Raw genomic sequence first — 25,193 nt, 5'->3', positions numbered from 1 at the left:
GCTGAAGCTGACAGCCAACGATCCAGCCTAGCATATCGAACCGATCACGATTCATCATACGGTTCCTCGGAACTATCTTAGTTCATCGGCTCGGAATCGGAACTAGTTCGTTTTTCGTTTTCGTCAATCGAAGAAATACTTAGCAGTTCGCATAAATGACGGTATCAAGTATAAAATCAGCAGTGACGTTAATAGTTCCTCGGAACTAGTTCCATTTAATTTTCGGAACTATTTCATTTATAATATAAAGTGAACTAGTTCCAGGAACTAGTTCGTTCCGGAACTACCCACCACTACTACCCACCACTACTATCAGTGTTTATTTAACTGTGCTTACAAGTTATTATTTTTGTGACTATATGCGTGTTTTATGTTGTAATTACTTGTAATAATGGAAAGAAGAGAAGTGAGTGCTAGCGAATTTAGAAGGTAAGTTATTACTGTTTATTTTTACAATGTTTTATACATAGATCATTCAGTTTTAGAATGACGTATGAAAAGCAACAGACGTACTTGCAACAATTTATAGACGATATAGATGAGGAAGTAGACAAAAATATCGAAAACCAGGAATCAGATAAGGACTATGTTTCGTAAAGCAAACCGGATGGAGATGAAGCTTCTGACATAGAGGACGTTTTTACTGATATCAATAATAGGATTGAAATCGATACCGACGGCGACGATAGTAGTAATAAAGATTTTGACGATTTTCAAGAAAGTTCTTTCTAAAGTGATGTTCTGGTTGCAAAAGATAAAACGATTTGGCAACGAAAACCGTTTACTGCAAGTCGAACACTGAAACGTAACCTTTTGCGTGAAAAAACGGGTCCAGTACGTTCTACTAAAACTCTTTCGATTAGAGATACATTCAAATGTGTTTTTAGTGACGTAATGTGTGACATAATTATACGCGAAATCAATCGAAAAGCTAATAGCGTTTGTGAAAAGTATAATGTTGAAAACCCTGACAAACCTCGAAATGTTTGGAAGCCACTCACAACAGAAGAATTTGATGCATACTTAGGTATTCTTATTGCAGCAGGAGTACGGCATTCAAATTCAGAGCACTCAAAGATTTATGGAGAACAGACTCTCATCCTTTGTACCGAGCAAGTATGGGCATAAATCGCTTTTGGAGCATCAGCAGATTCTTACGGTTTGACAATGACAAAACACGTGCAGAACGTTTGCAAAATGATAAAGCTGCAGCTATTACAGATATATTCCATCTTCTCAATGATAATTTACGTAGTAACTATGTACCATCGGATTCTCTTACTGTGGATGAACAGTTATTTCCTTTTAGAGGTAGGACACGTTTCACGCAATATATGCTAGTAAAACCTACCAAGTATGGCATCAAGGTTTGGTGGGTTTGTGACGCCAATAATTCGTATCCACTTACTGGACAAATTTATACTGGAAGAAATTCGACTGGACGTGAAACTAATCAAGGTGAACGCGTAGTAAAAGATTTGTGTTACCGATACAAAAATTCTGGACGAAACATAACAATGGATAATTTTTTCACAACTCTTCCACTAGCCCGTCTCCTGTTGTCTTGGAATTTATCATTAGTTGGTACTTTAAAAAGAAACAAACCATATATTCCACAAGAAATGCTGCCTTCGCCAGAGCGTGAGCCTGAATCGTCATTACACGGATTCAGTGCAGATCGTGTTACTATTTGTTCATATATACCAAAAAAGAAAAAAAGCGTTATCTTGCTGTCAACAATGCATGACAACGATAATGTAAGTGGCCCAAAAAATAAACCTGAAATAATTCAGTTCTATAATACAACTAAAGGAGGCGTAGACAACATGGACAAAATGGTCTCTCATTATTCCACTAAACGCAGAACTTTGCGTTGGCCAGTAGCCTTCTTTTACAATATCCTAGACGTAGCTTGCCTAGCAACCTATATAATTTATACAGAGAATAATCCACAGAGTTCTACTGAAACCAGTAAGCGTAGAATTTTTCTACAAGACTTAGGGAAACAACTAGTGATGCCTGCAATTTGTGCTAGATCTAAAGTACCAAATGTATACCGAAATTTTTTATCAAGGTCAGGAATTGAGTGTATGTTAGGAAAACCTCTACCTACAGATTCAAGTAATACTGCAGAGTCATTACCACTTCGAGATTCCACTGGACGCCTCAAAATTGTTGGAAACTGCTACATTTGTATGTCTTTAGCGAAAATGCGGCTAAGAAAGACACGAAAATCATGTAATGTTTGTAATCGTCCACTATGTAACGAACACTCAATAAATATAAGTAAGTGTGGACAATGTGTTTAAAATGTAACTTTTATTTACGTTTCCATATCACTTTTATTATAAAAAAAAACTAGACAGAGCTTCATAATTTACTAAACATTAGTGTTACCCGGGTGCCACGGGTGTGGACGTAATGGTGTAAAAACTTTGACAAGTAATTTTAATATATTATATGCATTTTTTTCTTTGGTTTTTATTATAAATCTCTTCGTTCTAAATAATTTTAGGAATAACTAGAAGCTCGAATAAAAATATTTATACTATCGTCAATGATTCAGATAAAACAATAATTACCAAGGATACCCAGGTACCTGGGTATAGACACAAAGGTTAACCTATCAACAAAGTAAACGTTATTTATTATATAAACTAAATAAAGTATTTAATATTTATATAATTTAATAAGGTAAATAAAATTTTAATACAGTTTAAAAGGAAGTTATTAATATGATGAGTAGAAACGAATTGATGAATTGTAGTAAATCGATGTGAATACAATGCCAGTATAGAAGCTTCACTTCAAATAATTACAAACCAGTTTCTAATTAACGTCGACAGCAATGACATCGTAGTTCGAAAAAATAACAATTATTTTTTTTTATTGATTTATTTAATGTAGTCCTAACCACTGAGGTTATAGACGAAAAGAATTATTATTTTTTATATTAAAAATAGCTTTAGATATTTTTAGAATAGCAAGTAGAAATTTTATTTGTTTTTTGCGACACGAATGCAGCAAATTTATCGGAATTTTCTTGTGTGATTTTTAATTAAAATATATATCAGTTAAACTGGCATTTTAATGGAAAGCGGTTGACATGAGGTTAACAAAAAAGTTTTCCTACGCAAATGGTTTTCAAACAGTTATAAATCTTAATATTTCAATTAAAATAACGCAAAACGGCAATACGACTATAAATTAATGTTTTAAAATTATATTAAGCAAATTGCGAAATACTATTCTCTAAGAACGACGCAGACAATAACATAGAGAAAAGAAGTTATGAAAAAGAACCTCAAATATTGAAATCAGAAATTGAGGAGGCAATTAAAAAGCTAAATTCAGAAAAGCAGAAGGAAAAGATGGAATAACAGCTGAAATACTCAAAGAAACGAAAGAATTAGGGACGAAAGTAATGCTTAGAACTTGCAGTGAGATCTGGAATACCGGAAAGTGGCCAAATGACTGGGGTAAACTCACGTTTATTCCTATATATAAAAAACGTTCACCGACAGATTGCAATAATTACCGTACAGTAGCATTGATATCAAACCGAGCAAAGTACTTCTAACCATCATCAATGAAAGACTAAAATCAATTCTCTTACCACAAATTTCAAAGAACAATGCGGATTCGTTTCGGGTAGAACAAGAGAATATATTTTTAATGTTCGTCAAATTATCGAAAAATCTCGATAGTTTAACATAGAAACATATTTATGCTTTGTTGACTATTCCAAGGCCTTTGATTAGGTAAAATGGGATAAAATGTGGTATATACTTAGAGAAATGAGTACGCCAGAGCATCTGATCTATTTATTACAAAAACTATATTTAAATAATACTGCTAAAATAAGAGTTAATATTGTGGTTTCAAAAAACAGAGATAAGAATCATGGCAGGTTACGAAGTGGTAAGGCAATTTAATTACTTAGGTTATGTTATTACTAACAGTGGAGAATGCGAAGACGAGATCCGTTAATGCATCACAATGGCCAGATCGGCAACAGACAAACTCACAAAAATTTGGAAGAACATAAAAGACAAAATTACGCCTTGTTCGAGTATTGATATTTCCTATCGCCAACTACGCTTCAGAAACTTCATACGATTTAAAGTGTATAATAGCATTTAAAATGTGGGTCTACAGTGAAATGTTGCACATACCATGGACCGCCCGTCGCTATAACTCAACTATAGCAGAACTTAACATAAAAACTAGAATGGTCACATAAAAACTAGAGATATTTTGGATATTATAACTAGAAGAAGAGATGGCATGGAGCGAATAATAGTTGAAGGTAACGTACCGCGTAAAAGATCGAGATGAAGATCTCCAGTACGATAGTCAGGCCAAATAAAGGAAATCACTGGTTAGGTACTTATTATTCTCCGAAGCCAAACAAAACGCACAGGAGAGAGATAATTGGACAGAAATAGTCAAATAAAATTATATGACGCCACTACATCCTTACGAAGAGGAAAATATTAAGGAAGAGGATTACAAACGATCTAAAACATTTAAAACTGTTTTTATTTTTGATTACACAGGTACTTTTTATAAAAGTATTTTTCGTGGCGTGCAATCGTTTGTAATGTGAAAGATTAAATTTGAAGTTTTTTAGTCTTATTTCAAATGCCTCACATTTGTTGTCAAAAATCAAAACCGAAATCAATTTCATGCCATAGTTTTTAAAAACTGAGCTTTAACAATGAAATTTACATAGTGACCAGTTAATGGAATAGTGCTAACATTTTATTGATTTCATGAGAAACACTTTTATAGAAATTAACTTAAATTGCTGCAAAATATAAAAACTTAGAAGGAAGCTGAACTTTTCACCTCTAAAACGCTTTTTGATTTTTCTCGATAGGTAACTCTGATCAAAAGATTTCGAATTTTTACTAGAATCTGTATAAATTTTATTAGAAAATGATTTCGCGCGCGGAGCCGTGTAGCTGAAAGCGATATTTTTGGGAGGACGGCTTATTTCACACAAAAAGTTTTAATGAACATTTCTGCTCAAAACCACTAAGTTACATTTTTTATTTGCAATGTTTTTTTCTATTGCAAGAAATGGAAAAGAACTATCAAATATAACAAAAAGACTGATTCGGGACAGCACTAAAATGGGACTGAAAGTTAATATTAATAAATCGAAGTACATGAAGATCTCGAGCAAAAAAGGAATAAGCACCAGGGGATCCTTTAAATTGGAGGTGGAGAATGGATCAGTTGTAGAATTCGAGAAGGTGGATGAATATATGTACTTAGGTACTCTTATTGATCAGACATGTAAGGAAGAAACTGAAATCAACCTGAGACTGACCAAGAGCAACAGGTGTGCTGGAGCCATGAGCAAAATAATTAAGGCCAAAGATATATCTCGTAATACAAAAATAAGAGTATACAAAACTATAATTAGACCCACAATGATATACGCTGCCGAGACATGGACTATGAACAAAACCGTACAGAATACATTGGAAGCATGGAAAAGAAAGATATTTCGCAGAATATTTGGTGGAAAAGTAATAGAGGGAGAATGGAGAAGACGAACTAATACAGAAGTGTGTCAGTTGTATGCTAACCCTACAATAACAAAATTGGTGAAAAAACGTAGACTAGAATGGCTCGGCCATCTAGAAAGAATGCAAGGTAATAGACTAGTCAAGAATATTGCTTGGAGAGTACCTGAGGGCAAAAAAAAAGAGAGGAAGACCAAGAAAGAAATGGAGAGATGTAGTGATGGAAGATGTCAGAGAGATGGGAATCAAAGATTGGAAGCTGTTAGCTGAGAATAGAAAACGAAGGAAATTATCCATCTAGCAATGGGCCTAAAAGGCCTGTTAACGCTGTACATACATTCATCACCTATTTCTGCAAAAATTCGAATGCCACCTCTCGCATCCACCTGCAAACAGATTCGCCCTGATCTATTACCCAAGCAAATACATAATGCATAAATAGTATTATTTACGATACGATATGATTACGATATGAAATATTTACTTATCCTCGAATTATATAAATTATATTAATTAATTACGGTTAAATATGCATGTTCATGTTCAATTGTTTACATTCCTATAAATTAAAGATACAATGAAATTGACATAAATTGAATAAAATGAGTCGTCTTAGATTTTTAGTCGTAATCTAATAGGTAATACGTAATAGTGAGAAATAAAATTAGAATCGACAGTAAACTAGAATCTTACTTCTATTTCAAAGTAAATATTTAATAAGGAATAAACAATTTTCAATCCAAAATTTTTAAGACTCATTTCTGTTTTATCTTGTAAGTCATAGAATAGAAAATTTTATAATTTTTCTTTTTTTAAAAATAAATTCTGGTCAATCAAGTCGTTCATTGTGAAATAGAGTTTATTTTAACAATGTTTAATGAACAATTTTAAGTTTTTAATGTGAGGTAAATAAGTTTTTTTTATTCTAAACTTAAACTGCTTAAACAAGTCATCTTAATTGAAACAAGTGCATGATCAGTAACGAGTATTCCCTCCTATAGCTCTTAATATTGCTTGCATCTTTCTCAGTATGCTTGCAAGGAAGTTTTGGACATACTCTTGGTAAATTGTATTCTATTCATCATGTGCAGCAAGTCGAAGCTGCTCTATTGTATTTGGAATGGGATTTGTTTGTCGTATTCGGCGTTTTAGCTGATCCCACATGTGCTCTATTGGATTTAAATCCGGCCTAAATGGTGGCCAATCCAATCTTCGAATTTGAATTTTATCAAGATAATTACTCACTATGGCAGCGGTATGTCGTCGAACATGATCGTGCATTAACATAAAATGTCCATATCCAATGTAACCAACATATGGCAAAACATGATTTTGTAGGATATTTTGAACGTAAGTGTCACCACTCATCCGTCCAATCACTTCAACAATATATCTGTTCTTAAAAATTCTAAATGACAAGCTTTATGATTTTGTTCTAACTAACTGTTTTTGAACTCACATTCACTTTTCTGACATTTAGTAGGTCATTTCTGAGGTGCATTGAAGTCAATGAGTGATTTCTTGTCGAACTAAGAACGAAAAAATGGTCATCAATTGCTGTTGTACACCTTGGGCGTCCTTGACCAGACATTCGTACAAAATTGCCTGTCTCATGGTATTTGTTTAAAAGTATTCGAAACTGTAGATTTCTGTTGAGACGCCGTACCATATTTTTTTGTGCATATCCATCCTTCCTAGTACAAAATTACAATATGTGCTTCTTGGACTTCATGGCAGTGTCAAATAGGTGGCATAATTGTTTTAAATTTAGTTGAATCAAAACAATATTCAATTAAACTTAACAGATTAAACTAAAAATAACCGAATTACTATGGTTTTTCCTTCACGTTAAAAATGATAATAAATTATTAGCTACTTTATGAAACCATCTGTCTATTGGATTTTTTAATAGCAGAAGGATAAGGAGATCACTGATCAAATATGTCAATGCCAGACTTCGAATTATAATAAATTATCATTTCTGGTTTCATAATTTCTTGTTCCCATTTATTTATTTTCCTGTGGATTTCATTATAGAAGAAAATTTGGAAGACACACAATAAACATCTCGTTTGTCACGCCATTTTAATGCAACTATACGTACCACTTAACATTCCAAGAATATTGCACTCATACGGACTTAAAATATACGTCTTTCCTTCTAAAAGTTTTTGAATAAGCAGCATGCTAGTGTAAAAATTGTCACTGCATGTAGTTCTTTAAGGTTCAAGATAGTAGGTTATTAGAAACATGACCACATTAGTTGCAAGTGATTCATGACTTAACTGGATTTTATTTTTTGCGCAATATTGTATAATTTTGTATATATAAGTTCTTTAATCACCAAATTTAAAAAATTTTATATGATATTTATGTGACTTTGCTGGAAATATATTGCTTAAAATTTAATCTGCCAGTAAAAGGCACCATGACTAATCCATTATCAAGTTTCTTCAGATGTTTTGGTATGTAGATATTTTTTGGTATCAAAAAGAGTAGTGGCCAAATTTTGCATATTCTGTCTCCTTTACAGACATTTTTTTGACATCTAGCTTACAATCAAAAATTTTACGAAAATTATGTTTAAGAAAAAATGCTAATTAATCTTTTAGATTAGGTGTATTCTTATTGTTTAAATAAAAAAAATGGCGCAAACAAATATAAGTTTTTAAGAATATAATATAAGTTTTAATGTTATTATAATTTTCCACTATTTTCATCTAAATCTGTAAATATGGCTTGCAACCAACGAAATTTGATCCTCGAAATCAATAGTCTATTATAGACCTACCTTACATCATTCGAAATCGGATATCAACATCCCTATTAGCTTCCTGCTGAGAGGGTATGATTACTTTTCGCTTTCTTATGACGGGGATTTCTCCATTTATAATCGATTTATTGTTAGTTAAGCTGTTGATTTGCCGGCAAAAGATAATAACTTAAGAAATATTTTTTTACGGCACATTTAATTTATGTAAGTAATGTTTAAATATTTAATTACAAATATTACATTGGTAATATAGCCTAACAATATTATAAAAATTTTTGATGCAAAGAAAGTAATACCGAATTCTTAATACTGTAACTAAGTTTGGTTCTTAATTTGTTGTCATCACTAGGCCAATCAAGTAAGACCAATAAGACTTTTTTCGTCACAAGCGTATAGACTGGTTGGACAGATGAAATGTGTAGGTTAAAGTAAATAAAAAATACAAAAAGACTTTTATTTGGGGATTCATTAATTTTTTAGTGCAAATATATTTAAATAAACAATTAAAATATCAAACTTATTACTTTGCTTAATACTCAAAAATTTTAGTCTATTTAGAAATTTAACGTTAACAGGCCATTTTCTTAGAAAAAAAAAAAAAGATACACAAAATGAGATATCGTCAGCGATTTGACAATACCTGCTATATGCGAAAACTTAGTTTTTACAGGAAGTAAAAAAACGTTTCCAATTTTAAAATTTACGTTTATACCTGACCTTATAATTAATACAGTTTAAGGATTTTATTATTATACAGGTATTGTACATATTTTTAGTTTAATTTTTTAAAAATATTAAAAATAATGTCAGATAGCAGGTTTTGTCGCAGATTTAGCAGATACTGCATGATACTTATCTTCTTCTTAAAGAGCCTATCCGTTCCGGATGTTAGCGATCATCACGGCTATCTTTACTTTGTTTATTGCAGCGCGGAACAGTTCAGTGGTAGTCGTGTATACCACTTTCGTAAATTTTGAAGCCAGGAAATGCGTTTTCTTCCTGGTACTTTCTTACCATTTACCTTCCCCTGGAGAATCAGCTGGAGAAGGCCGTAACGTTCTTGATTTCTCATTACGTGTCCTAAATATTCCAACTTTTTAGTTTTGACGGTCATGAGAATTTCACATTCTTTCTCCATTCTACGCAGGACCTCCACATTAGTAACTCTGTCAACCCAGGATATACGTAAGATGCGCCTATAACACCACATTTCGAAAGCTTCGAGCCAATTCATAGATGCAACAGTCAGTGTCCACGCTTTCAGTCCGTAGAGCAAAACTGTGAATATGTAGCAGTTCAGTAGACGGCATTTTGTTTTTAATGATATGTCTCAACTGTTGAAAATGGTTCTTATTCTAACGAATGCTGCTTTTGCTTTTATTATTCGCTGTTTAATTTCTGTTGAGTGGTCCCATTGGCTATTTAAATTGGAGCCTAGATATGTATATTGCTCGACTCTTTCGATATTCTGTTGGTTGATTGTAAGTTGAGCGTTTAGTATTAGTTTTTTACTAATTGTCATAAATTTGGTTTTCTTTATGTTAAGAGCTAGTCCGTATCTGTTGCTGACTTCTCTTATGCGATTTATTAATATCTGTAAGTCATTCAGATTATCGGCAAAAACTATAGTGTCATCTGCATATCTAATGTTATTCAACCATTTAGCGTTTATTAGTATTCCTTTCTCACAACCGTCTAAAGCTTCCTTAAATACCCATTCAGAATAAATATTGAACAACAATGGAGACAAAATACAGCACTGTCGTACTCAACGTTCTATTGGAATTTTATCAGTTAACTGGTCTTCTATTTTGATTTTGGCCATTTGATTGTAGTAAATGTTTCTGATAATTCTAAGATCTCTGTTATCATCATCAGTGGTGTTACAGCTCTTTATGAGCCAAAGCCTTCTTCAGAACAATCCTCCATTCGCCCCTGTCTCAGGCAACTCTTCTCCATGCTCTAATTCCGATAGACTTCAAATCATTTTTTAGGTTGTCTTGGTACCTAAGTCTCGGTCTTCCTCTTCTTCGTTGTCCGATCGGCCCTCTTCGGTAAAAAACTTTTCTGACTATGGCATCTTCCTCTCGTCTGATTACATGACCTATCCATCTGAGACGTGCTACCTTAATGAATTTTACAACGTCAGGCTCTCCAAATCTTCTATACAACTCAAAATTGTAACACCTGCGCCACAAACCTTGTTCTTTTATGCCTCCATATATTCGTCTTAGTATTTTTCGCTCAAAACGTTTGAGCAATTCTTGGTCATTTTGTGTTAGTGCCTAAGTTTCTGAACCATATATTAGCACTGGTCTTATTAGTGTTTTGTATACAGTCAGTTTAATTTTTCTAGGCATTTTTGAGGCCATCTGTCTTCTTAAGCCATAGTAACACTTATTGGCGGGCACTATTCTTCTTTTGATTTCTTCACTGACGTTGTCATCTTTGGTTAGCAGCGACCCTAAGTATATGAAGGTGTCAACACCTTCCAGTTCTAGGTCATCAATTATTATTCGTGTAGGTGTCGGGTTGCTTGACCTAGTGCAACAAATATATTTGGTCTTTTGAACATTTATATTTAGTCCCATTCTGTGTGCAGATGCTCTTAACTACCGAAATGCTTCAGTCAGAGATTCTGTGGACCTATCTATGATGTCTATGTCATCTGCGTATCCAACAATTTGTACTGATTTGTTAAAGATAAAACCATTCGTAGTAATCTGCGACTCTCGAATTATTTGAATTAAGATCTTTGTTGTCAATTCCAATTTCTTGCATTAGAGTCATTAATTTGTTATGTTTTACTCTGTCATGATACTTATATCTTTTATTATTAACTGTTAAATGGTGTTTACAAATGTTTATTGAATGATTTGACAAAATTAACTATCTAGTTACAAAAATAAAATTAAAATAGCGTTTAGGTACTATTTCTATCTTCAACGAGTTCAGAGAACAGAATTTCTGTTCTCTATGGATCAGTCAAAACACACCATGAAAAGATGTCACTAACAAAATTTTAACTTTCCAACTAAATTTTAAAATGTATATTGTCCATTATTTTAAATGTTATATTTTATATGTGTTTTTTTAATGTTGAGTGTCGTAGCTTTAGAAAAATAATCTCAACGACTAGTAAGTTGTAATGACAATTTGAGATATGTTGTAAATATTTACACTTTCTTCTAATTACAGTGTCTTGAAGAAGGAATAAAAGAATTCCGAAAGCTCGACCAAAAGTCAAAAGAGTGTTTCTATAACATCCCGGCCAAACCTACTGACTGCAGCCCTAATAAACTGTTAAACTGTGTTGTTTGTTTAGTTTATATCGACAGTATATATATATATATATATATATATATATATATATATATATATATATATATATATATATATATATATATATATATATATATATATATATATATATATATATATTCTAACGTTTTAAACTTCACTAGACATTTCATGAATTTTTGATGTCATCTTGAATGTTCTTGAACTGCTTCTTCTTTCTCGTTAAAGGAGTTTTCCTATGTGGAATAAATTTTGCGGAACTTTCTTAACAATATTTAGACGTTTCGAATTCCGCTTCAGAAATAGTTCTCAAAATACAAATTAAACAAATTTTGTTTTGTTTTGATACTTATGCTTAATATTTTCCAGGTCTCCATATTTTGTCCTTAAGAATTAAATCATTCAACTCATGATACTATACCGACGTGGTAAGTATTTGGTATTACATATATTGAATTTACTCTTAATATTATGAATTGAGTATGATTAAGTCAATTTTAAATTAATTTATAAATTCAAAAATATTTTAATATTTTCCAATGTTATTCCAAATTATGGAGTTACTTTTTAAGAGAAATTCAGAATCTGTGATTGTCGTCTTATCACGGGCATTAAAGAAGCGAAGCGAAAGTCAAAGATAAGAAAATATAAATGAGTAATTTTCTCACCTTTTTTAAAGCGTAGGAAACACTTTAAAATTCTTCTTACGAAAACTCTGCTACCACGTGAACTCGATATTTCGCCATCTGAAAGCAAACATTTCAAGTTCACGGAATGAGTCAATAACTGTCTTTAAAACATTCAACAAAAATATTTGTTTTAGCACTGAATAAAATTATTCTGTAAATAAAAAATCTATTTTTGAAGTTTAACAAACAAATATTTATTGTATATTTTAAACTATTTTATTTTTAAACGATAAAAACAAAAATAAGGACGACAACTAAGGAATTTTTCTTACGTTTTAGTTATATTATCTTTTAAACCGAATTTCCTTTTGATTGTCAATACTTTTAGACAATTCTACAGAATTGTCGGTGCACTTGAACTAAGGCACCTGAACATTGTTTTTATATTTCAGAATTCTACTGATGTAATCATTCAAAATGGCGGACGCGCCTAAAGAATTAGTACGATCAGATAAATTATTAATATAAGTATAATAGAATACTTGTATTCACTGGTGACCATAGAACTGCGCGAAGGCGGGGTAAAAATTCATGTAAAGGTACTGGAAGTGGAATTATACTAACCAAATTAACCCTTAACTACTGACGCGGATGTTTCAGGACGTAGAATCTGACATGCGGTATATCATACCGTTGCCTATTCTCCTTTTTTTTTAATATGAATTTATCTTATATCACTCTATTTGTTTTTTATATCAACTACGGAATGATTCTTTACATTGCTGTAGCATAATATACTGCTACAAGTAAAATAAACTTTACTTTTTCAAGAATATTATGAATGCATGCATAATATTTAAAAAAATGGTGGACGTTACTACACAATCGTTTATAAACTAAATTACAAGAAAAATTGATTACTTGTGACTAACAGATGGTAAAATAACGTTAAAAGTAACAGACTAATGATTTAAATTTAATGAGAAACTAAAATACAAAATTCTGATAATAACCAAAAATTACAATAAAATAACTAGTCATTTTGCGCGCAAGGTCCGCAATTTTTCTTTGTACACTGTATGCACACTGGTTTTCCACAAGAAAAGCACACATAAAAAGTCTTTCGCTTTAATGCACTCGGGCATAAGTAACACGTTTTCTTTTTTTCAAGCCTTTCTTCAAAATCTGCTTCTTTTTGGCGTTTTTGTCCTAGTATTCGTTCAATACCACATAATAATTCTCTCGGGATTCTGGGATTTTCGAGTCTTCTTTGTAGATGAGGTAAAACTAATTGTTTCGCCAACTCTTTTGTGTAGTTTAGCCTTTCCATATTATCTTCTTGTAGTGATTGGTACACAACATGCGAATTAACAGCAGCTATATCAATAATGCGGTAAAAAATAGTAAGTGGCCATCGGCGAGAACGACGTTTTACAGAATATTTGGCACACTTGGCATCTAAAGTATCGACACCCCCTTTCGTACGATTATAATGAGCTATAATTTCTGGTTTTTCAGTTATCTGATCCGTGCCTATTGAATGCTGCATCGAAGAAATAAGTAAAACAGCCCTCGATTTTTTTGGCACATGGGAAATTAGGGATAAACTTTTCGTAAATCCGTAAGTAGTTGAATTTACTTGCCTACATCGGTGTGGCTGGAATTCTGGAGGGATTTCCCGTTTATTTTTGTTGAGGGTTCTGACATACGTTAACTTCTTTACTTCTAACTGCTTTACTAATTCTATAGAACTAAACCAATTATCAGCTGTGATATTACGGTTAGTTCCATAAATAGGTTTAGCAAGCCGAAGAACAGATTGAGTTGGTTTATTCATCTTCTTTTCTTCCTCAGATAACCCAGTTCCGTCAGTGTCCTTGCCTCCATATATATAGGCATTGTATAAGTAACTTGTTCGTGCATCTGTCAGGCACATTATTTTAATGCCATATTTCACAGGCTTATTAGGCATATAGATTTTAAACCTACACCTTCCCCTAAAGCCAACCAACATTTCATCAATACAATCACATGTGCCTAGGAAATACAGTTTTTGACAATTTGATATGAATATATTAAATATGTTACTAATGGCTGCTGTTGGATCTATTTTTTTTCTTTCTTCTCTATCCAGAGGGTTATCAAAACGTAAACATTTTAGAAATATTGCAAATCTTTCTTTTGACATAACACATCTGAATATATTTCTACCAGTGCCATCTGTAGCAAATATAGAATTTATATCTTCGTCATTGGATTTGAAAGCTGATGAGTATAAAAGCAATCCCAAAAAGGCTTTTAGTTCTATTTCATCAATTTCATTTAGTTCTGGTCTATTCATTCTTTTATAGTTTTCACGAATTGCACGTAATTTATTATTTGTCCATTTGCGTATTTCTTGTATTATATCCTCAGAAATAAGAAAATTAAAAAAAAATGACGAAGTTTTGTTTCTTATATCTCTGTACCGCACAGCTGGTACTTTTGTTACAAGGTTGTGTAACGGAGTTCTTACATTTTTCGAGGGTGCTGTAGTAGACCACTTAAAATGATTTTTGCCATAAAAATATGACTTACCATTATCATTTAAATGCTATTCGTCTTCAGAACTTTCCGACTGCATACTTCCGGTGTCGTGAGAACTTTCAATACATACTTCTTCGCTTGCATCGTCAACATCACTATCACTAAAATATTCTAAATCACTAGGTACTTCGTCAGCCCATTAAGATAAAACAGCCTCAAAATTATCATCTGAAAGCTTTACAGTTTTGCGGCTAAATTTAGAACAACTGGATGAACTTGCTGCCATACTAACAGCAAAAGAATACACTACACTGCTTTTAACTATAGAAACGTAAATACTGACATGCGGTACTTAATACTGCAAGAAAACTTTATGTCAACGTAGCTCAAAGACTAAACGTGTACTAAAACTGCAGCAGTTGAGAGCAGGTACAATTAAACCCCACTTGAAGGTACACAGATGGTGTTCTAAGAATCTTTTATAAAACACGTTTTACAACAAAATATATTTTCGGCTCGGTATGGCATACCGCATATCAGTGGTTAAGGGTTAAAACGTATAGACAAGGAAATTACATCGTCGAAATTGTTGCAGTGATTGACTGAGACCAATGTGCCAAACAATAAATTGCATCGGTACATAACAAAAATGCATTTTATATGCATCTCGTTTATATTTTTAATGATTTATCTTTAAAATTTCTAAGGCACTGCTGTTCTGCTACAATAACGTGATCGCAAGATTTTTTTTCCACACATGTGCTCCGAGATTGCTAAATTTTTCTTCGGCTATCTGCCCAACATCTGATTTTAAACGACACATTTTTTGAAAATACATGATTTTTGACTACTCCCCAAATTTTCTCAATCGGATTTAGGTCAGGGTCGTATGGAGAAAGACGTAGTACAATGTGTGCTTGTTTCGCAATTTCATTGTATTGCATATTGTTTATACGATGGCTTATTCAATTTAATGTTTTCATAAAGTTTGGGTTTTGCATCGGTCACTTTAAAAGAAATGCATTTTTCTATGAGCCATTGCTGCATGTCCTTTTTTTTACACAGAGTTGTAGGAGCTGCGTCACAGGCCACGTTGCGGTAGGATGCATTGTCAAATACAAGTACGGTTTTTTGTTACAAGTTGGGAATTAATTTTTCTTGAAGCCATTTTGTAAAGTTGTTATGGTTCATATTGCTGGAACATTTGGAACAAAACCTTGTTCCCCTTCTGCATGTACAATAATTAACCTCTAACCTTTGGCAACAGGAGCCTTTAAACAGTTATTTGAACCATCATCCAATGATTTAGATGCTGTATGACTGCTGTGGAGATACGTTGATCATAACCGTTTGCTCTATATTTTTTTATTTTTCTTAGATAGTCTGTTCTTTTGGTTCGAATATCCGTTTTTTCCATCAGTATTTTTCTGCTGTCCTTGGTTCTTTGTCATTTAAAACCTAATTTCTTCGCAACTTTTCAACAATTATGATTACGGAATTTAAATAAGAAAGTCTTACCGTGTAACAAACAATGCAAACATCTCTTTGATGTTCACATCAAAGAGATGCTTGCAATAGGTGTTATATCTATTATAAATGAATTTTAAAAACTAATAATTATTGTTAGAATGTAATAATATTGTTAGGTAGGTATCTATACATATTTTAAAATAAATAATGCATCTGCTATCAGTCGTTTGATATCAATATTAGTGTCGACAGTTAAGCTCCTAAAATTATATTGAAATTCAGTAAAAGTAGTTAGTGCGTATAAAATGTCCCGAAAACCATTATCAGCTGCAGAACTGCAAAATATTGCTAATAATTTATGGTATTGCGATGATGAACCAATCTCCTGAAGTAGGTGGCATTGAAAGTGACTCTAAAAAGAATGTGTAGCTACAAGTTCCCAGATTTTAGAGTGTGTAGTTTTTGAAACTAAGGATGGAATTAAATGGAAGAGTCAACCACAACCAATAAAACGTATGCGATCCTGCGACATAATAAAAAGCAAAGTGCACAAAGTAATGTTAGCCCCTGGTCAAAGTGTAGATGATCTGTTGATTCCTTTTGTTTGTTTGTTAACGAAAAAATTGTGAACGAAATAGTAAAGTGTACAAATAAAAAAGCCGAAAAAGTCCTGTGGATAAAGGACGGGAAATATTACAACTCTACAGAGCTATATGCCTTTATTGGATTACTAATAACTGCAGGGCACCTAAGTACCAACATCCATAATGTAGATATACTTTGGAGTAAGTTTTATGGACCTACCATATTTAAAGCTATCATGGGGTTAAAACGATTCAAAAATTTGCTAAGATTTTTCGATTTGGCTATATGGACACGAGGTCTGAGTGAAGAAGGAACGACAAATTAGCAACAATACGCGATGTGTAAAACCAATCAACCAGAACTCTCAGAAATACTATTTACCAGGAAAGAACATAACGGTAGATGAGCAACTTGTTCCTTATTGAGGTGGGTGTTCTTTCAAGCAGTATATGCCTTCAGAGCCAGATAAGTATGGCATAAAAACATGGTGGGCCTGTGACTCGGAAACATATTATTTTTTAGGTGGAATATCATATACAGAATATCATATACAGAAAAGACTAAGAACACAAATATCAGAACAAATAATAAGCTATTTTGGACATGTGCTTCGAAGAAATGTTCTTGAAAAACTTAGCATCCAGGGAAAAGTAGAAGGCAAAAGAAATAGAGGTAGATCTCCCACACGATACACGGACCATATTGATGCTACCATTGGCGTTCCATCGTCAGAATGTGCTAGAATGGCAGAAGATAGAAAAACGTGGAGGAACATTGGGAAATTTAGCTAATAGCTTCATGATATCACGATACCTGCATCAGGTTAACGACTAAGAAGAAGAAGAAGAAGATCATATACAGAACAAAACGGAAATACAGTAGCCAAAAATCTTGCATCTCCAACTGGTTGAGACTTGATTTTGCTCTTGCACATGAATTACTGGCAAAAAAAAAAATAAGAGATTTGTTCCTCGGTAATTTCTACCAGGTTATTCTCTATCTGAGGCAACACACCGCGCCCAGAAGAGAGAAGAATGGATAACAACCATTCGCCAAATACCATAACGTCACCACATTCTACCGAAGGATAAAGGATAGAGGAGGAGGAATTTCTACCAAACAAGAACCGTTTAGAGAAATCTTGAATTTTAGGATTGATTAGGACTCCAAAAGCATCTCTTGTGGCTTACGTTTCGAAAAAACAAATAAGTGTCCTAATCTTGTCCACCATGCATCATAATGCTTACTGTGCAGATGATGTTGACAAAAACCCAGATATGATACTAGTACAAAATGTGGTGTCGATACGCTAGACCAAATGGTTCATAAATATATGTGCAAAAGACGAACTAACCGTTGGCCTTTTGCATTTTTTATAAATATTTTAGACGTGACTGGGGTAGCCTCATTTATTGGACAAATTTACATCCAAAATGAAACGGAAACATACAAGAAAAGCGAAGATTGTTTCTTACAACAACAACAGAACAACTAGTGTTGCCTCAAATTTTAAGAAGAAAATCAAGGGGACTACAATGGAAAATAAAACAGTGTATTGAAAAATGCTTACAGAAAGTTGAACCAGGCAATAAAAAGCAAAAACTAGAAAAACCTCCAGTTTTAACAAAAAAAAAAAAAAATGTGTCACATATGCCCAACAAAAAAGAACAGAAAAAAAAACAAATTTGTGAAATATGCAGTAGAAATGTATATAATCACTGTATAATTAAAAAAGTTTGTAAGTATTGCAATAAAGAAAAATAAATTACAACTCTATGTTTATTTTGTTTTTATTTTTTTTTTTAATACTAATACTAATAATAATAAATAATAATTGAATTCATATCAATTGCTATTCTATGTAGGAACAAGCTAATCTTTTGGCTTAGTTCCAACTAAAATAGTAAATTGGTATGACAAAATATTAATTTGTAAAAGCAAAATAATAATATACTATTATTATTATTATTTACGAATACGGTCGATTTGCGCTCGACCGTTTTGCGCCCATACCTGAAATCGACCAGTTTGCGCTTTGAAATTTTCATAATAGAAATATCTAACTACTATAGTTTCCTTAATCGGCCGATTTAGTCTGGTGAACCTGGCCGGTATATAATAATAGTCTGGTGAACCTGCAATAAACAAACTAATATGTCAAATAAACAGAAACATCTTTTTCAGCAAGGACACTGTATTTATGGATGGAATATTCAAAAGCTGCAGTAAGCAATTTAGTCAAATATATACCGTTTATATCGATATTGTTAGTACGTCAGAGGAGACAAATACAATTCCATTGATATTTGCGTTACTTCCTAACAAAACCAAAGAGATATACGATATGTTATTTTCATCAATGAAAGAGAAACTACCAAATTGGAAACCATCTCTTATAAAACTGGATTTTGAACAGGCAGTGATTGGTGCCTTAGAAAATTATTTTCCCGAAGCCAAAATTTCTGGTTGTAATTTTCATTTCAATCGATGTATATGGAAAAATATTGGACTTGTTTCTGACTGTGACTGTGAATACACTGACAACGACGAGATACGTTTGCACATAAGAATGTGTGCTGCGTTAGCGTATCTACCCATAGAAGATATCGATGATGGCTGGTTATACATTCAAGAAACCTTTCCTATTTCTGAAAAAATGAAACAGTTTTATGACTACTTTGTCAAACAATGGTTAGAAAATAATCACATTACCAAGGAAATGTGGAATTGCCATGATCAAAGACATCGCAGTAATAACGTTTTAGAAGGTTGGAATCATGGTCTAAATACATTAATAAGACCATATACCAATGTATTCCAATTAGTGAAGTGCCTGGTTAAAGAAGCGGAATATTGTGATCACCTTTATGATCGATTTACTTTCAATCTAGAAGGAAAGCGGCGCAAGAAAACTTATATTAATCTTGATGAAAGAATATCCAAAACTTTACAGAAATATAGAGATACAAGGGACTTAAGGTTGTGTTTAAGGACATTGGCATATATCCAGAAGCTGCAATAAATAGATAATTTTTTATTCCCAAGAATTTTTTGTATTTTACTGTATAAAAAGTTTACAAAAAAAATCAAAAAAAATAAAAAAAACAAAAAAAAAATTAACAATGAAAAAATAAAAAAAAACATCTTCTTAACACGCCAATGTTTATATTATGTATAAAATATGACAGTCCTAAGCCTGAATGAAAGTGTGAAGGGAAGATGGTTTATTTTTATTTTTTTTTATAGTTTTATGATTTTTTAAAACTAATTTTACTAGGTTAACCGTTACCTGATCGTTATGGTAGAATAAAATTAAACGTCGATTACAAGAGAGCGCAAAACGGTGGATATAAGAAACTAATTAGCTATACATCTCCATTAAGAAAGTTTTAGAACCGGCCGATTTCAGGTAAGGGCGCAAAACGGTCGAGCACATATCGGCCAACACCATTATTTACTTTATACGTAAGCTGCTAATTACCATAATCTTTTCTCAGAAGGGTTTTCACACAATAATGAAAGGCAACAACACCGTAATCATTTTCCAGGGCATGCGTTAACATCAAGTCTTTATTTGGCTCCAAAGGTTTATTACTTGTGAATAAATACTTTTTCTACAAAAGTTTTCTTACATTTCATTATTTTATGCAAATCCTTCAGGTAGATCGTACCCTCGAGGTAGACCTCATACTATAGTAGCACCTTTTGTTTAATCTAGACTATTTAAATTTAACTTTAATAAAAAATTGAAAAAGAATATTAGAAATATATGAGTAACTACGAAGAGTACATTCAAGAACAGTGGTGGGCCCAATGGACCTGAATTGTGCGGTTACGTAAGTAAAATGTGTTGCCCAGATAAGGGTTAAAAAAATACACCATAACTTTATTCATTTAATTAGTATAAGTGGATTATGAAGCGTTTTTATGAAGCACATTTATTCGGATCACACTTGTACTGCGATCAAATGAATGTGACATTTTCGCATAAATTGGTAACACTTATTTGGCAGTTGCGGTGTTAACACTTTAGATTTGTTTTTATTATTTACTATTAATTAAACTCTGTTCCTCTTACAACAAAATTAGTGTGATTTATTTTCAAAATATCACATAATAAGTTAAATAGTCGTCGTAAAGAGATGAAAGCTTCCTTGATTCATTATTTTGAACAGGAACGAGATAATAACGGCCCAATTCTACCATTGACTGTTGTTAGCACGTCAGTACGTAATGTATTTTGTAAACGTTTACGTCGATACCTAAAATATACATTCTGGAGTTAGCGTGCAGCTGCAGTTTTAAATTTACACATTTCAGCCAAAAGTTCTGTCTCTTAGGCCCTAGAAACTAATATATCTCTAACGTCACCACCCATAAAACATAATAGGCCCAAGAGAGTTGGCCAATACTAAAATAACAAGTACAAGTGAAATTCGTAATACAATTTACAGTATGCATTAAAGAAGTAAGTATACTTTTCGTTAGATATCATAAAGTGAATTAAGTTAACATAAAATTAAATTTAATTTGCTTTGATTAGAATTTGCTCGCGAACATCTGGATTGGGACGACTATCAATGGTGTCAGGTCAGGAAATGGCAACGACAAGAGGCGTCGAGTCTATAGGAAGTCAGGAAAGCAATTTGCTCAATATTGCATATGAGAAATTGTCTCTTATAGAGTCGGTTCTCGTATGCTTTGGGCACGCATTTCCATCGATGGGAAAACCGAGTTGGTTTTCGTGCTTGGTGGAGGACGTGGAGGAGGTTTAACGACAGACCGTTACATCAGAGACATTTTGACGGAACATATGATTCCATACAAGGGATTTATTGGTGATTGCTTTATTTTAATACATGATAATGCGCGATGCCATATCGCAGGCGTCACCACCACCTATCTGACTGAGATCGATATGCCTACAATCAATTGGCCTACGTTCTTCTTCTTCAAGTTTCATCTTCTATCGAAGGTTGGAAATCATCATGGTTATGCGGACTCTGTTGACTGCCGCTCTAAAAAGTTCTGCACTACTGCATTCAAACCATTCTCTGAAGTTCTTGAGCCAGCATATTCTTCGTCTTTCCACATTTCGCTTTCCTAGGATTTTGCCTTGCATAATAAGTTGTAATAATGCGTATTTTTGCCCTCTCATCACATGTCCTAAGTACTCAAGTTTTCGTCTTTTGATAGTTAATATTATTTTCGCCTCATTTTCTATCCTTCTAGTTACTTCCGCGTTTGACATTCTTTGAATCCATGATATTCGTAGGATTCTTCTGTAACACCAAAATTTAAAGGCGGCCAACTTATTCAGATGGACTTGTTTTAGTGTCCACGCTTCCAAGCCATAAAGAAGAGTAGGGAACACGTAACATCAAAGCATTCTCAGGCGTAGTTCTAACCTTATATCCCGACAACAAAGAAACTTTTTAAGTTTAATGACTGATGCACGTGCTATTTCAATGACCTACGTTGGGTACGGACATAAATCCAATAGAGCATGTTACTGATAAGCTCAAACGGGATATAAATCATGCACCAAGGAGCATACTGGAATTGAAAGCTGCTCTTAATGACAAACGGGCAGCAATTATTCAAGAATTTATTAGAAAAGTCATCTGATCCATGCGAAATCGATTAGAAAGTGTAATTCGGAGTAGGGGTGGAAATATTAAATACTGAAAAATAAGGAAATTCATTTTGTATTAGATAGTTTCTCTGTTCACAATGTCTTTCTTACGTTAGTGCCAATGATGAATATTTAGGAAACTCTGTTTTTCTTGCATATTGTTTTTATAATGCGAGTTCCAAATAATGCAATGGCAGTTTTTGTAAAGTCAATAATAAAGTTATTGTTTGAACATTGCATCTTTTTATTTTTATACTTCTTACATTAAAGCAGAAAGTGTGAAATCTTAAATATCGTTCAATATAGGATTATATTATAAAGTTAGATCAGAGCTAATCAAAATTCTATTCAAATACTAGCAGGAATACTCTTTAATATAATGAAATATCTCAACGTCACACATAGAGGTACACACCTAATATCAGACAAGAACAGCTCCAAGGTACAATATAACAAAAGAAGAAAAAGAAAACTAAAGAAATATACACTCGGGATCATAAAATCCGGGTCACCTTGAAAATTTCAAGTTACTTGAATATTTTTGCATCTGGTGCAATAATAACCTTTTTTTTAGGCTAATGTATTTTTTATTTGTCATCAATGTTTGTTTTGAAAGAAAAAAAAAACGGTTTTTTATTGTTTTTATTGAAAAAGCAGAAAACAAACTAAATTGTTGATAAAACAGACATACGAAAACAAATGAAAAATACAGAACGTGGTAAAACAGTGAAATTTTAATGACTAATATCGTGTATTGCCTCCCCTTGCTTTAATAACCTCTTGCAGACGACGGGGCATACTCTAAATTTTTCTCCGGATTACATGTTGTGGTATGTTATTCCACTCTCTCACTAACAGATCCTTAAGCTCCTGTACGTTCTTAGGACGTGGTGTATGGATTTGAATACGTTTTTTCAAATCGTCCCAGAGATGTTCGATGGGATTCAGGTCCGGAGACCTAGCTGGCCAGGGTAACCTCGTAATTCCAACCTCGTCCAAGTATTGCATACTGATCCTGGCAACGTGCAGTCGCGCGTTGTCCTGCATAAAAACGGCGTCTTCTCCAAGCCCTGCCATGGTGGGCATAACATGTTCTTCCAGAATCTCCGTAATGTATCTTCGTGCAGTTAAGGACCCATTTTCGATGAAGGGTAATTCTGTGCGGAAGTCGGAAGATACACATCCCCAAGCCATGACCGAGCCTTCACCAAATGGCATTCTTGGAGCAATGCAAGCTTGTGAAAATCGTTCACCGGTTCTTCTCCAAACTCTTACACGTCCATCAGATCCAGCTAGGCAGATACGGGATTCATTTGAGAATAACACTTTGCTCCAATCATTAATTCCCCAATGCGCGTATTGTCGAGCAAAAGCTAGTCGTGCAACTCGATGCGCCCGGCAAAGTGGCGGTCCTGTAGCCATTACCCGAGAAGATAGTCCAGAAGAACGAAGTCTTCTCCTAACTATTGCAACGCTAACATTACAATTTCGTACTTCCTGTAGACGATTTCGATGCATAACCGCAGTTGAGGTCCAGTTTCGTAAAGCCTCAAACATAAGGAAACGGTCATCTCGTGCCGTGGTCGTTCTTCTTCGTCCAGAGCCAGGTCGTCTGGTTAGCAAACCCGTCTCCTGAAAGCGTTGAAGCACTCATTGAACCGTAGAAAGGCTTACGCCAAGAGTACTTGCGACTTCCCGTTGAGTATGACCGTCTTCCACAAGCGCAACAATGCGTGCCGTTTCAACAACAGTCGAAGGCATTTTTGGCAAAAATAAACAATAATAAACACTAATATTGGCACTAATACACACTAGTGGTGGCAATATTAAACGTTTGTTTGTTGCGTTTGAACAGAAAGTCTAAGCACAAATGAGACATTTAAAACAAGCGGCAGTTACAGGTACCGTTCATTTTGGGAAATGTATAGTTTTCCGCGAAATCGGCATTATTGGAATTCTTTGTTACAAAGGAAACCGCTAAGCCGACAATTCTCAGAAACATAAATTAGTTTGTATTTGTGTTATTATTATTTACGATAAAGCTCGTTAAAAACGAAATAACGGTGATTTTTAAAGTGACCCGGATTTTATGATCGCGAGTGTATTAAAAAAATAAGAACAATTTGTATTTTTAAATTATCAAAGATTTTCTAATTTCTTTTCAGGTTCCAATTCAAAGTCAACGAAATAAAAATCGTTACTTTAAAATTAAACCGCTGACTGAAACTTGACAGACAATTTTAGTAATTTAGCCGTGGATTAATAGGCACAACTGTCACATCAACACGTTTTTAATATAAAATTTCTCGAACGAACAGGAATCTAGTGGTAAACATAATGAAAATTTATTTGAGCTTTTGTAAACGATAGCATAGTCAATTAACTTAGAGTACATTTTCAGTAGTTACGAGGGTAAAAGCTTTCAAATAAGAGATAGTGCCTGGATGTGAAGAGCTGAGGTTTTTAATAGAACCGTTCCGGGTAATATGACAGAACACTAGAATTTACGAACCTTTTAAAACGTGCTAAAATCGTTTATACTGAATAATGATGCATCCAATGTACATGCTGCATTGGACATTTTATTGAATGAACGTGACATGACATAAGTAGTATATTTTGTATAAAAGATAACTTGCATTGTAGGGAATGGTTAGGTAACGAAAAAATTTGTAATGTACAATGATATGAAAGTTATTTTATAGCTTATTTTATATAAAGGAAGTATTTCTATTTTA

At 33.3% G+C, this 25,193-nt stretch overlaps 1 protein-coding gene across 1 annotated transcript in view; it reads right to left on the bottom strand.

The window, feature by feature from the left end:
• Positions 1-12,177: 12,177 nt before the first annotated feature.
• Positions 12,178-25,193, bottom strand: part of LOC140435780 (adipokinetic hormone/corazonin-related peptide receptor variant I-like) — a 378,597-nt gene continuing 365,581 nt past the window's right edge. Inside the window, exon 7 of the mRNA XM_072524516.1 lies at positions 12,178-12,356. Within this exon, the coding sequence (XP_072380617.1) occupies positions 12,178-12,356 (179 nt within the window). The remainder of the gene's footprint in view (positions 12,357-25,193) is intronic.

This window comes from Diabrotica undecimpunctata, chromosome 1, assembly GCF_040954645.1.
Source record: "Diabrotica undecimpunctata isolate CICGRU chromosome 1, icDiaUnde3, whole genome shotgun sequence".
NCBI classification, from domain to species: Eukaryota; Metazoa; Arthropoda; class Insecta; order Coleoptera; family Chrysomelidae; genus Diabrotica; species Diabrotica undecimpunctata.
Note: the sequence above shows the minus strand (reverse complement) of the source record. Positions and strands in the feature narration are given on the sequence as shown.